This window comes from Eurosta solidaginis, chromosome 2, assembly GCF_040869045.1.
Source record: "Eurosta solidaginis isolate ZX-2024a chromosome 2, ASM4086904v1, whole genome shotgun sequence".
Lineage (NCBI taxonomy): Eukaryota > Metazoa > Arthropoda > Insecta > Diptera > Tephritidae > Eurosta > Eurosta solidaginis.
Window position 1 is genome coordinate 14073621 of NC_090320.1, and position 15113 is coordinate 14088733.

The window sequence follows — 15113 nt, forward strand, 5'->3', positions numbered from 1 at the left end:
AGCTATATGTTATACACTATGGCCACCAGTGGTTTGTGTCTGCGCTTTTCGATACAACATGTTGTGTAGCTACATAGTTGCCCTAGATGGGTCTCCTAAGCGAGGATAAGCGTTTTTTTTTTACGCGCAAACGTAAACGTATACGCGTGTAAAAAAAACACGGATATTATTACTTAATGTAAATATTGTTTTCAATAAAACAGTTTAACTGAAAATTTTTTTTAAATTATTTTATTTTCGTTCGGAATAAACAACAACTGCAAGCAAAAAAGAAAAATTACCCTATAACTTATCTATCATAACAGCATAATTTTCCGTGACTAAATGACGCTTACTCATTTATGAACGTGACTTCTAACTAGCTGGCTTCGAAAGCTGTCACACATGCCGGATTTCGTTTAGATAAGTTCTACTAATATTTTTTCGAAAATTCTGTTTCAAAAGCAAATAAAAATTGACTTTGTGCTTAGAACATGAATTTTTTTCTCAGAATAAAGTTCACTCACTCTCCTGCTTCCAACTCAAATAACCTCCGCCTTACCGGCTGTACGACTTTAGCTAACGCTCAAGGAAGCGCCCACGGGATAACTGACGCTAAGCGAAAGTTGTTGGGGTAAGTTTTTTTGTAGTTTGGAACTGTCACACATCGTGACAAAAGGAGAATAGTTTCTTAAAAGCTCCCAAGAAATTTTCTGCTTATTTTATCAGGAGTTACTTCATCTCCTAGTGTCAACGTTCATGTTACGTGTAAACACTTAGTTTAAACGAGGTGGGATAAGACTGAATGGAGCCGTATGGTTGGAATATTTTAAATTGCATGCGTACTGCTCCTCTCCTCTGCTGGAAGTAGTCGGCGAGAGACCAAGTGAAGGCTGTTGAATGAAAACTCTAAAATTTTTGACATATTTAAAAGCTGGGGGAAGGCAACATGGATGCAATGTGTCCGTAGACTTAGTCGCTGACAATGTCAAGCTTTTCGAAGTGCTTTAATTTCATAAATTGTCACCACTTCCTAGCAGCTATCAGGAGGAAACGAAAATATATGATGCTGTAGGATGCTTCATGATTGTGCTGCTGCACTTAAACATACATGCCACAAGCGCTGGTCTTTCGCAGACCATCTACTCAATATCTATGTGACAGGCTACTCTCTAAGGCTTTGATGATATGACGATGAAAGCTCCTAGGTTGATTATAATAAAAGATTTCGATTGCCCAAGAAGCACGAAGACTTTTTCTCTTCCGTGGGTGATATTGGCTGAGGTCACCAATTGTTTCGTTAGTTTTGAAATCTCTAATCATTTGTGGTGTGTACTGAGCAAATAAAGAATATTTATCGGTACTGTTGTTGTTCTTGTTGTATAGAGATATAGATATCAGCTGCTCGAGCTTGGCGCAGATATGAGAATAATGCAGCGAAACGAGCCCAAAGGCTTTGCTGGGTAGGTCATCTTATGCGAAAGGACGAAGACGGTCCGGCAAAATAAGTATTTAAATAGACACCGCAGACTGGAAGCAGAAAGAAGGAGACTTCCATCAAGATGGGAGAGACAGGTGTAGGAAGGCTTGACATTCCTTGGTGCTAACAATTGGCGTCGGTTATCGCCAAATTCGCTTGGTTGGTTAAGCGCCAATAAATGATGATTTAGATGTTTAGTCAGCATGTATATTTATGGATGAAACTTCTACAGAAATATCTATTCTTGATCAATTAAAATATGTTTCATAGGCAAGTTTCGGCCCGTCAGTGGTGCGTACGATATAATTGCACCACGTTGAACATTTTAGATCCCTTTACCTTCATTTTCTGTTTTCCAAGTATATTCGTCCACCTGTAGTAAAGAGTATGAGTATGTTGGCCAAACTAACTAAATGTCCCCTAGTCATATGACGAAACAAGTGCTTTAGAACATTTTTTTGAAATCGGGGTCGCCCTTCGACATAGATCTGGGAAACCATTCCAAAACTATAAAAGGCAATAAAAATGTAGATTTGGAAAGCTTGCCGTTAGGCATTGATCCTGACCTTCAAGAATTTTCTAAGCTATCTGTTCATATGCAAAGCAGGTTTAGAAAGTAAACTTCCAGCGAAGGATCACTAGGTTTTGTAGTCGCCCTAAAAGAAAAGTGAATGTAATATGAAATTTTCTAATGAATCATCAGCCCTTTCGAAAGAAGGTATAAGGAAGATAAGTATTTCGAGATACATATACATTTTTTTGAACTAGAAAGGAATTGCCGAAATAATAGCGGCCAGTTGTTTAAAATCCATCACACGTGCTCTAATTAACAAAATAGGTAGACGTTTATTCCGTATCTAATATGAAGTGCTCTGAAAGCTCACCCTTGCTTTAAAAGCAGTGCTACGTTCTCAAGGACAGTAATGCGTGTCTTAAACTCGTTAGAGCTTCCACCTAGCTATTTTCTGTGGGTAAAGACTGAACAGTGGCCGACTAAATTCATATACTTTTGGTAACCTTTTACTGAAACTAAATTTCTAAATTTTAGAAAGACATCCCTGTTACATAAAAATGCGAAAAAATAATTACCAGCTGTTCCTCTACTTGTTCATACTATTTGGTATATTTTTATTTATGACACAAACTTTTCCCACACTTGGCGTACGCTTAAAGAATCTATTAAATTGTACTGATCGACGTTTGCAATTGGAGAAGATACAGCACGGTGAATATTGGTTACTGCGTAATTACGTAATTGGCACGATAAGCTCTACGGTTGGTTGCGCTGATACGATTACGTTAACAACTCACGGAGATTACACGTTCTTCGAATATCTACCAATGTTAATAGAACGGTAAGCGCTGATGATTTTATGAAACAACATATTACAAGGTGGGGCTAGGAAAAGAATGCTAATCTCTTATATCAATCGTTGCTTCATGCTGCTGATGTATCTTGCTATAGTCTATATCATAATATAAAGTAGTGCTCTAGATAATCGACTACTCGAATAGTCGATAAGCGAAATTAATTTTTTATAATATTCGTTTATTGCTAATAGATTAGTTGTATGCATTCGATTAAAAAGCTTGTTACTGGACTATTCGACTAGTTGAATAACCGACTGTAAACAAGAAACCCAGTATAAAGCATCTGGGATTGAAATAAAAACGATTTTTTTTTTTGTTTTCCACAGTTGGCACGCACCAATCAGCTTTGCTCTATATGCGCCGGGCTATGATTTTAAAGCCACTATGCGTTCTATTGATTTTGCACGCAATTGCTTAGAAGAGAGTTTGCTAATACGAGATTATGTCACATTTCACATTTACTTCCCAAGAAGCGATATGCCAGCATATGTACCGTCAAATATAATGGAATATCCCTCGTGGTCCTACACTTGTGATAGACCAGCGCCATATTTAAATGTTAATCCATCATCAACGTATAGGAGCGCCAAAAATATGACTTATCCTATAAATGTTGGACGTAATATTGCACGAAAATCGGCTAATACATATTTTATATTCGCATCCGATATGGAATTATACCCAACACCGAACTTACCGCAAAAATTTCTTGAAATGGTCGAACGTAATCCAAGTGTATATTTAGATCGGACATCAGAACGGTAAGTTAAGTGAATTTAGTAAAAGAATGTACGAAGAAGTCGTTAAAAAACTAAAGTTCGTTACTTCTCCAGTAATTTTCGTTATCTCAGTTATCTCACACACTCAAATACTTGCTTACAATTTTCAGCGTTTTCGTTTTACCCATATTTGAGGTAACCGCAGATAGTATAGTACCTGAGAATAAAACTCATTTACAGCAAATGCTTCGTAAAAAGAAAGCCATCACTTTCCACGAGAAGGTTTGTGTGTCTTGCCATCGAGTGCCAGAGCAGAATAAGTGGGTTAATGCTACAGACACGGAAGAGCTAACGCTTTTTACCCATTCAAAACGTGAAGATCTTTTCAAATACTGGGAACCCTTCTATATTAGTGACAATCAGGAGCCAATATTTGATGAGCGCGTCACATGGGAAGGACAATCGAACAAGCGTATACAGGTGAGTGAGTTGACAAATAAGTTTTAAAAAAAGTGTGAGAAAATATTAATCTACGATTCTAGGCGGTTTTTTCGATAATAAGGACGCCGTAGACTTGCCTTTCTGTAGTTAAGGGTAAGGCTTTACTCGAAAAAGATATGTAGGGCTTTTTCAAAACTCGGTAATGTATATCGTTCCGTTTGCAAGTTTCGGACTTTAGAAAGACCTTGAGCTGAAGAATCATATCCGAGTTCCATTTTGCCCGAATCACAGTAATTTGGCTTATAAAATAATATGAACAAAAAAATGCGAAAGAAATTTCTCGATTTGAACAGTTTCATTTATTCCGCTACCCTTAAAAAATGTTTTTGCTGTTCGACTAAAGATCCTTAAAGTCGACTCGAAACGCTCAAAGCTGACTCTCCATAAAGCAAGATTTGATGCTATAGTTGCTGGCCCGAGAACCCGACGAACCCCTCGTGACTCCAAGAAGATGTTTTCCCAGAATGACAAAAATCTCTTATGGTCATGTAAGCTCGATAGCTAAGCCTTGTCATCCAAGTAAAGGATCTAATATGATGACTTGCTGAGTTAATCGCCTAACTAAATTTGGTGTTATCGTTGCTTACCCGAGAGCAAGCAGAACCACTGTTGCTTATCTTTTTACTGACAGTGTCTATATACATTAATGTCTGCACAGAGCAGGGCATATGCAAAGGAAGTATTCAACACTTTCTATCTTCCTATCTGCCATCCCTACAGCTCCAATCGAAATCATTCGTTGAGATTTTACTGAGTTCACCGTGTACTCTCATTAGTATCCCATTCAATTGACTTTGTGTTGCAACTCGTAAGATTAACTAGGTTCTAATTTATGCCCGTTCAAGTCTATATGAACAACTCAGATGAAGGTTTCAGTGCACTTTCGACATAAGCTTTATCGGTAGACTCGCACTAGTTTTTAAACGCAACAAGAGTAGGAGCTCTCAGTCCTGAATCCCACATCAACTCTGTGGTGTACCGGGATGTCAATTTGCTTTGTGACTGTCTGCCTATTGCTAAATTTTATGAAGACTTCCTGCCTTGAAGAGCCTTGATAGCTACTTGACTGACAGAGTAAATTCCACGGTTGTAGAAACTTTACATAGCAGTTACCCGCTTGAAGGACACTGCAAATCTTACCCACCCATATATGTATATTGTAAGGTCATTACTACCACAGCAGAGCGGGAGTAATATTGCTTTTACTTACTTACTTAATTGGTGCTTAACCGTTTAAACGGTTATAGCCGTCCAACAAGGCGCGCCAGTCGCTTCTTCGCACTGCCAACTAGCGCCAATTGGTCACTCCAAGCGAGTTTAAATCGTTTTCCACCTGGTCCTTGCAGCGGAGTGGGGGCCGCCCTCTTCGTCAAACCACACTCTAATGGAAAGCAATATTGCTTTTAGTCGAAGATTATAGAAGTCTCCTTGTATATCTATGCAAGCGGTCAGCCTAAGCTGTGTGCGATCAAGTGATGTCTCCACCTTGCGAACCACTTCCATGGTTGAGGCGCTTAAGCATGTTGCGTTGATAACATTCCCGAAGTATGCGAAAGAATATTGGATATCCTAGTTATTTGGTTTGCATTTCCCCGTACGACAACACCTAAAAACTTGTTCCAAGTAGTGAGCCAACCTAGCCAGAAAGACTACTAAGTGATGAAAGCACATGTTCTCCTACAAATTTTACTTGAAAACCATGTCTTGACTCTATAATGAGCTCAGCAGATGCAATCCGTCACCGTCACGACGTACGCCATTTCCACGTGGCACAAATAATGATATTGTAACGAATTTAGTGCAATTCCTCTTATTTGCAACCTTCTGCTAACGTTCGAATCGCTAAACTGTTGAATAAATAACTCCACTATTCAATAATGCAAAATGGGCTTTATTAGACTACTTTCAAAATAACACTTCTATTGCTCGCCAGATAGCGTCTTAAATAAAACTGATTGTCGCGCCTCTACTGTTGCTGCCTTTTATACTCTCTGGTTTCCTCGTTGCATATTTCTAGGCTTTTCTATTTCCAGAACTTACTAGTTAGTTATCAGCTATAAAATTACTCAGCTGTAACTACTGATGCATGATTTTATAGCTTCTGTCAAACCCCATGCGGTCGTATATGTGAGTGGCACTTGCACAACCTTTGCATGCTTTCGGGAGTATCTCAGATATATGCATGTGGTTGTGCGTTGCTTCTCCGCTGCGTATACGTACATATGTGTAGCATAATGATTGATTTATTGATGTGCATACAAGTCACTGCTTAGCATCGGCTTAGAGGTGATAGTATCCCTTAGTGCCGCTTATATTCGTCACAATATAAATACTTTTAAATAATAATAAAATTGTAGATTCTATTATGAAAAAACAGTTAGCCAACTAAGAGCATTGCTTAATTTTAAACATCAACTTTTAACCAGGGTTCGGAAAAATTCATTTACAAAGAATTAAAATTCATTTATTTAATTTTTTTATACCGTCTGCGAATCAATTTTAAAATAAACATTGGTTTTCATTTATTACTGACGAATAATTAAATATTCTATAAATTCGGAAAAACAATTTCTTTACATTCATTTATGCCTTTATACATTTTTGACAAATATTCTGCTTCCATTTCATTTATACAACTGAATGATTTTTTTATACATTCTTAAGCAAACGTTCCCCCTATTTATCATAAGCATTTCAGCAGATATATGTGTTGCGGGGGCCTATTGCGTTCTCGATCCCGCGCCCTGAGGAACATAAACAACCTATTTTCGAGACACGATAACCTAAAGGTGTGGAGATTCAGATTTTAGCTGAGCTTCAATAAGTCCACTCCGAAATATTCGCCTATGGTTCACCACGATGGGCGCCTGTAAGGGATAAGTGGTTTGCTTTATAAAGTGACGCGTGTATTACAGAGTTTTCCTTTAGATTTTGGACTTGCAATATTGAAAAAAGTTGCAATGAATTGCGAAACGAAAAAAACCTCGTATGATCCTTGACAAACATAAAGATGCTGTGACAAGCATATGAAGCGGCCGGGCCCTTAGTAGGAAAGGCTGCGATGGCGATGCCATGGCGCCGTTGATTTTCTAATGTAAACAAAGTCTCATATCACTCTCTTATCACAGTGTCCACGTAAATGAGAGCATTTCTGGTGCTGTATTTTTATTTGGGATAAGGGCTTCTCGACAAGTATTTCGGCTATGTAAGAAACACTTTTCTTCATCGTTAAGTAACAAAGGAGAAGATAATGTACATAAACGAATTTTGGTTTCGTCACCCGACTTTATTTATAACCGCTATAATTAGTTGCGAAGGATAATAATTATGAAGACATATACATTAGGGTGGGTCGATTTGTATTGACGAAAGTTAACCGATATAGCGCCATCGATTTTTCGATACGATTTGGGCTCAGGAAAAAAAAGTTCCACTACGCATACCCGAAAAATAATTTTCGAGCATGTGAAATTTTATTTTTTTTTACTTTTTCACGACTTTGAGTTTTAAGGTTTTTTTCATGATCTAACTAATTTTGTTTTGTCAATATGTGAAACTCTGCCCATTCCAAACACTTGTTCACACAAAACACCGTCAAAAAATTTTTATGTATGATCTATGAAGGAAACTGTTTGGAGAATGAAAACAAATGTTTGTTTTTCAATTAACTCGTATTACAAATAAAAATATAAATAAAAAAATTTCAAATTGTTGAGAACAAATTCCTGTGCTTACTCAAAAAATTCAAATTTTTAAAATTTTTATTTGTGATAGTAGTTGAACCTGTACTCCAGCTGTATAAATATTTCAATAAATTTCAAATATTTGGAAATGATAAGAACAAAAAAATTTGAAGCAAGTGTTTGCTATAAAGAATAATTTGTGGAAAAAAAATATATTTCAAACATTCTCTGAACCCTGCTTTTAATAGACTCGTATTAAATATGGCAAAAAATAAAAATAGTGCTACTCATGTGACGTGGCTGACGAATGTCAAAAGTAGAAAATAGGTGAAATATGACGGATGTAGCGACTGATACGTCGCCTATCTGGCTTTTAACTTTGAAATAAACACAGCCAACTCTGCTGTCAGCTTCGTCCTTGTCCGCTAAGTAAGTGACGCATTGTATCTGCTAAAGCTATAAGTCTTATAGTCTGTAAGTCAATTGCCAGGTGTTCAGAGAAACCCAAACGCTAGGTTATGAGAAATATACACTTTATTTTGCTTTATCTTATAAAATAAGACAGATATTTCTTCGTTAGGGCTGCCAGATTAAAAAAAATATTTATAATTTTTTAATTTATACCATTTCTTTACAGAACTATGCCATGTGTTTGTTGGGCTACGACTACTTTGTATTACATCCGCCATTTCTGGTCCATACCCCTGGCATTAAGCATTACAATAAAAATGATACACGTTATAAATATGTGCCTGCTATGAATAGCCTTATTAACACAGTTATACGGCCAGAATATCAAATTTTATATGGACAAAATAATAAATGTTTTATATGATACATATTTACATTTATATGTTTACCTTTTGCTCACTGCATGGGGGAATCCAAAATCTAAGACGAATGTTACAAATATCGAATCAAAATCTAGGACTTGGGTTATAAAATAATTCCGCCCTATTGGCGACTACTAGGAGCTTTCTAGGACCAATGCCACTTGCTGCTTCTAGCTTAGCATGGCTAACCACACATCCTACATTCTACATCCGCTAGGACTGACCAAGCACACTCAGAATAGCCGTCACGAGTCTACAGTCCTCTCTTTTTAATGATAGGAGTAACTTTGCAAGCCTAAGGTTAAAAGACCTACACATGATCTTCGACACTTTACAGCCCCACACTTAGGTCGACGCATTTTCGGCTTGGTCGATCATTTGCACCTCTCGCCCTCTCTTAATCCCGCCTAATCTAATTGGGACATCTATGGACCAAGCTTCGAGGTATGTGCCCTTTTTAGCTAGTTCATCCGCTTTTTTATTCCCATCTAGCACATATGCCCCGTGCAAAGCAACATCAAAATTTTGGAAACAAGTTTTTTCAATTAGAAGACAATTTTTCTAAGCGGGTTCGCCCCTCAGCAGTGTATGGCAAGCACTCCGAGTACATTTCTGCCATGAAAAGCTCTCAGTGTAAACTCATCTGCCTCGCAGATGCCGTTCGGAGTCGGCATAAAAAAAGTAGGTCCCGTCCCGCCAATTTGTAGGAAAAATTAAAAAGGAGCACGACGCAAATTGGAAGAGTAGCTCGGCCTAAAATCTCTTCGGAGGTTTTCGCACCTTACATTTTTTTAATTTTTTTATTTATTTATATCACATATGCCCTGGGACCCAATATAGATGTATGCCTCTCCCTTTCCCGATTCTTTCCAGGGATTGATTACACTCTAACCCATTTTAATTTGCCTGTGCTATGCGTGATTATTGCCTTAATTGCTGCTTGGCTGCAATGTTAAAGTTGACGGCGCTGCAGTTTAAGCTATTTTCTTACAGTGTTTCTACTGCTTTGGTTCCGACTACTTCGTCTGCCTGGAAAACTCTTCATTGATGTGGCAGCTTGCACGTTCTGTTTATTTCCGGATCAGCACAATATACAGCAGCTTCCACTCCTTTCACTACCTTTAAGCCATCGGCGCATACATGTATCGCCTCGTTCGCCATTTGGGCACCCTTGCGCCAACCATCCATCTCTATTGTGGGTCTAAGAGACCCTTCGAAGATACAGAATCAGATAGTCTGTTCGGCCTGTAATTGATGACGCTATATTACTATAGCTGTTTGGTCTGAGCTCAAACTACCCCGAGGCACTGACCCTCTTAAAAGTTTTAACGCTATGCTTTTTACAGGTGGAATGTGCAGCCGTTGGGGTTGTTTTCAGAACAATGATAGCCTGCATACCCTCTCTAATTTTTTGAGGTAGTTTTTTTTTTTGTGGCTTTCCACCAAACAATGACTCTAGTAGAGTATAGGCCATAGCGGAATGATACAAGGTGGCAGCATGGTGACATACCTACCTACAAACATAAATAAAAATTCCATGTACTTTGTTTTTGTAAATTCGATGGACAAATGTCAAAATCGTTCTGCGCTGGTAGTTGATGTATCAAATCAAATAAAAAAAGTTTATAATCAGCTGTTCGATGCTGCCACCTTGTATCGTTGCGCCATGGTATAGGCTTTACAATCTCTGTTAAACCAAATGAGAGAGAGTGGTAGGAGTCCTAACACTGCGATAATACTGCTTTCTGCCGAAAAGTATGCAATTGAAAATTTAATCAAGCTGTACTGGTGAATACAGCGCCCTGCAGCGAGCGACCAAAGCAAGATGCGCAATATATGCACGCAGTATTCGTGTTGCTGGTTTCCTCAATTTTTATTTGCTGTTCCGCCGCGAAGCTTTAAACACGTCAAACGACAAATCTAACGTGAAGTGATTACTTGCAATTAAATCAAAATGTGAAAAGTGAAGTGCGGGAATTAATATTGAAGAAAAATAATTCTTATAAAATAATAGTAAAAAAGTAAATTCCGGGCATGTTTGTTCTTTGTATGCATACGTAAATTTCAAGTTCACAAGTCGCGATAGCTCAACAAGTTTTCGGTGAGAAAAAAAGTTCCAAACGTGCAGAAAAATACATGCGTGTGCAAGTTTGTATATAGGAATGTACATTAGGCTGTTTCATACGCTATGTTAAATTGTTTGATTTTCGCAAGGTGGATGGTTTTGCAATTTTTAGTGTTGTCCAATTTTGGTAAGCCGGTAATTTTGCATTCGAAGCTGACTTAAATTAAAAATTGTTTTATATCTTTATGCAATGTTCATACCTATGTACATACATAATTGTGGGTGTATAAAAGTGCTGAAAAGTTAAAAAAAAGTGTTGTAGTGCACAGAAAATGGTAAAATTCGCTGTAGCGAGTGAAAAATGTATATGAGTATGCAAGTGTGTAAGAAAAATGAAAATGGTTAGATAAAATCGGTTTCAAATATGAGCCTTAATCTTTAGAAAAAAATTAAATGAAAATGAATGAAAAAAGTGGGAGTCAAAAACTGAAGAAGAATGGGTTGATTTACATATATTCAAGTAAGGTGAGTAGTAAATTTTTATTTAAAGATCTTCAAGCAACTACTTTTTTCTTTTTGAAAAATTCGAATTCTCTGTTACACCACATTCTATTGTCACGAATATTTGGTGCTTACGAAGCAACGGTAAAAGTCTAGAACACCGATTCACTGCTAATACGCCTCAAAAAATATCGAGAGGAGTGTTAAACGAGGCGTCCAGACTTAGCGTAAAAGTAAAATTTTAGGTCTGTGAACTGGTATTTGCAAAAAAAGTTGGAAATATTCATGTAATTTTAATAATTTCGTTGTCCACATGAAAAAAAAATTGTGTAGAAAGGTGCTTTGCTTGGATTTTTGATCCCAGACCGGTGTTTAACACACCCAGGGTAGTTTTTTAAGCGCAAACGTGGGCCGCCAATACGGGATGGTGTTCTGCTCATGTGTTTTGGATGCCTGGCTTCTTAGTGGTCCGGGGTTATAATATATCGGATTTTCGTGAACACTTTTGATAGACGCAACATTTTGTTTCTACCTTCTGATTATTCAGGGCTGTCATGGAATCCAATTGTTGTCGGAATCGGATTTAAAAACGACAAAAAAAATTACTTTGGTGTCATGAAATCCAATGTTATCGGTTTAATGTTCGAATTGGAATAGTGCCGGTTTTAGATGTCACAGACTCCGATAATATCGATTTTGCTATCGGAAACAAACCAATTAGTTAAATGCTGTTGGATTTCATTTTTTCATAGTTGTTTTTCTCTTGCAGTTGGATATTTTCTAAAAATGTAAGTAAATAAAGGTTTCTTTAAAAAAAAAATGTAAATTTACATATATTTTCACTCTTAATAGGGAAAAGCATAAAAATTCAATGAAAAACAGTTTTGAATGAATTTATGGAGAAACATCCAGATATTGCGAAGGGCTTCACGAAGCACATCTTCTAAAATCGTTGACACAGTGCTTCTTCCTACACTCATGCTAGAATCCTTGCCGACTGATCTTTGATAGGATCCTTCAGCCAAAAATCGTAAGGTAGCAAGAACTTTCGAGCGGGTTAAGTAACTGGTGTCCAATACCATTAGGAAAGCCTCTTTTTTATGCGATATTATTCAATGTTACTGCCAATACACTATAAATATTTAGAAACCCACATTAAGAACTATTTTTAATGACGCTGTCTCTGGCAACTCAAATGGATTGCTGCGATCTCTCACAATTTTGCTTTTGACCTTTTCGCAACTTTATTTTTCCAATAATATAAATGCTACAACTGCTGATGCCATTTTAATGTCAATAAATTTGTTTATTTCTGTTTAGATGCACAAAACAATAATTTTATAAAATTTTGCCAAAAAATTAACATGAAAATTGTCGGTGCACCGATAACACTGCAAAACAGCTGATTCGAACATCGCTTTTATTTACATTCGAAAACAGCAAAACCAATTTAAATCAATATTGGTTTGCAATTCCGACAAAACGCAAAACCGACTTTGACTCCATGACAGCCCTGATTGATACTGAGGCTAAACCGCTCCGTTTGACACAACTCCCAATATTTTAGGATAGGTTCTAGCATCCGACCGCTGTTCTAGACTATTACCCTAGCACCACAACCATATATGTAATATCCCTTTATTGCTAATAGAAAATGTTTGCAATGAGTGTGACAAAAAATAAAATAATTTTAAAAATTTTAAATTAAACGGTTTTATTGAAAACAATACTTACATTAAGTAATAATAATACTAAAAGCTAGAAAATAATTAGGTAGGTCCTAGGTACTAGGCATCACACTCCTCATCAATTTAGGGCGTTGATCAGACAATTAAATAAAAACGTTGGACGCGTCAAATTTCCATTGATAGTCATAAGTAAGACCAACTGAACCTTAATAAGGTTATGCTACGCCTCACATTTTTAGCAATTTCACGCGACCAACGCTTTTATTTAATTGTCTGATCAGTGCCCCAGATAGCTGACCTAGGACCTACCTATTTATTTTCTAGCTTTTAGTATTATTATAATTTAATGTAAGTATGGTTTTCAATATATACGATTTTACCTTGAACATTTTTTAAAATTATTTTATTTTCAAGTTTTTAGTTTTTATTTAATTGCCTATTATTTATCATCGTATTTAGTTCATTTAGTAACTCATTATACAAGGACTCTTTCCGGACAATTTGTTACAATCGAAGTCCACAATACATAATCCTTCCAAAGACTTTACTGGACTGCAAAGTATTTTGATGTCACTTCTACAGGACTGTATGTAATCTTTGTTCCAAATATGTGCCAATTCGGACCAAAAATACGATTTTTTAAATATCTCGATCCTTGCTCCATCTGGACGCAATTTTTTTCATATGTCGATTTCTATTCATGTATGTTTTATGTGTTCCAAATATAAGCATAATCGGCCAACAAATACGATTTTTTAGAATACCTCGATACCTGCCACCTAGCGGCGATTTTTTCATAGCTCAATTTCTATTCATGTATGTATTATGTGTTCCAAATATAAGCCAAATCGGACCACAAATACGATTTTTTGAAATATTTCGATACATGCGCCACCTTTTTTTAACACGCTTTTATTAGCTTGGCCTGTATGTAACGGAATCTTTGAGCTTAATTTTCACCGGTTTCTAGAAGTCTGATTAATTTGAAACTTTGCATACGTATCAAGAACCGATGACAATGCATTAATGTGATGGTGTGGTGACATAAGGTCAACGGTCATAAGGTCAATTGGCCTTATTACCACTTTGAATGGCCATCAGTGATTTCAGTAATTTTGATCATATTGATTTAGAGAGTAAGGTTTTGCTGATTAATAATAGCATTTTAAATATCATGCAAAATCTTACCAGAGAAAAAGTAGTGCATTTAAAAATACATAATAAATGGTATGACAACGAGCTAGCCAATATGAACAAATTCAAATTTGAACTTTTCAAACTGGCTCAAATCTCAGGAAACTGGGACGAATACCGGTATATAAAAAATAAATACAAACAGTTGGTAAAAATTAAAAAAGTTAAGTATATGGAATATAATATAATTAAAAATTGTCATGATAGCAAAATGATGTGGAAATATCTAAAACAGGCCATAAGTATGGGAAAAGAAGATACATCAATAAAGAAGATTGTAATAAACGGTAAAATATACAGTGGCGAATCGGAAATTGCTGTCAACTTAAATAAATATTTTGTTGATAGTATTACTGATATTTGTAATAATATAGAGGTATTTGATAGAGAAGTATATATAACTAATCAAAGAAACTGCGTTTTTAAATTTATCAAAGTTGGATCAGATGACATCGCTGAACTTGTCAGTAAGTTCAAAGCTGTGAGAGGTGGAAAAAAATTGTTATCAGATGGTGTGGTGAAAGATGCAACCCCCTATTTAGGCTTCTTCTATTCTCAAATAGTAAATGAAAGTTTAAGTAGTGGCATAGTGCCTAGTATGTGGAAAACTTCAACAATTGTTCCCATAGAGAAGGTTAAAAATACTATTAAAGCAGAGGAGTTACGGCCCATAAATTCATTGCCCAGCGATGAAAAAATTTTAGAACTTGTGGTAAAGAACCAATTGGTTCAGTACTTAGAAAAAAATAAGATACTTATATTTAAGAATTCATGAGCTTAACACCGGCTTATAATAATTGAATTTCAATTATTATGTTTTTTCTAAGAGAAACTGAAAAGAAAGAAACATTTACTGGCATATTGCGGTGGACCATTTCGAAAACCGCCAACGTAATCATCATCAGGCAATTTTGTAATGTTATCAAAGGTTTCACCGGACTTCGAACCGTGAATCACATGGTGAAACTGCAGTAGCCTTTAACCACTAGGCCATCCTGCTGGTATTTGTTTTCATGCTTAATACTTATACATCAACAATCAGGCTGTGAAACAGCATTAAATATGGTTTTAGCTGAATGGAAAGATGATCTTAGTAATA

The 15113-nt window shown here is 36.4% G+C and overlaps 1 protein-coding gene across 2 annotated transcripts; it reads left to right on the forward strand.

Annotated features, from left to right (window-relative positions):
- Positions 1-478: 478 nt before the first annotated feature.
- On the forward strand, positions 479-8580 carry LOC137241989 (beta-1,4-glucuronyltransferase 1). 2 transcript variants are annotated; one of them, XM_067769360.1, is made up of 5 exons: positions 479-613; positions 2508-2814; positions 3157-3591; positions 3720-4029; positions 8371-8580. In XM_067769360.1, the coding sequence occupies exons 2-5, from the start codon at positions 2531-2533 to the stop codon at positions 8566-8568; spliced, it is 1227 nt and encodes a 408-aa protein (XP_067625461.1). In that variant the 5' UTR covers positions 479-613; positions 2508-2530; the 3' UTR covers positions 8569-8580. The 2 variants fall into 2 exon arrangements, with proteins under 2 accessions (XP_067625461.1, XP_067625462.1); XM_067769361.1 differs by having other exon boundaries at positions 2633-2814.
- Positions 8581-15113: the final 6533 nt, after the last annotated feature.

Excerpts from the sequence above, each read along its gene's own strand:
- LOC137241989 (XM_067769360.1), top strand. The coding sequence starts at position 2,531 with ATGCGAAAAAATAATTACCAGCTGTTCCTCTACTTGTTCATACTATTT. Across the intron at positions 3,592-3,719 it reads TTAGATCGGACATCAGAACG|CGTTTTCGTTTTACCCATAT; the intron begins GTAAGTTAAGTG and ends TACAATTTTCAG. Across the intron at positions 4,030-8,370 it reads AATCGAACAAGCGTATACAG|AACTATGCCATGTGTTTGTT; the intron begins GTGAGTGAGTTG and ends ATTTCTTTACAG.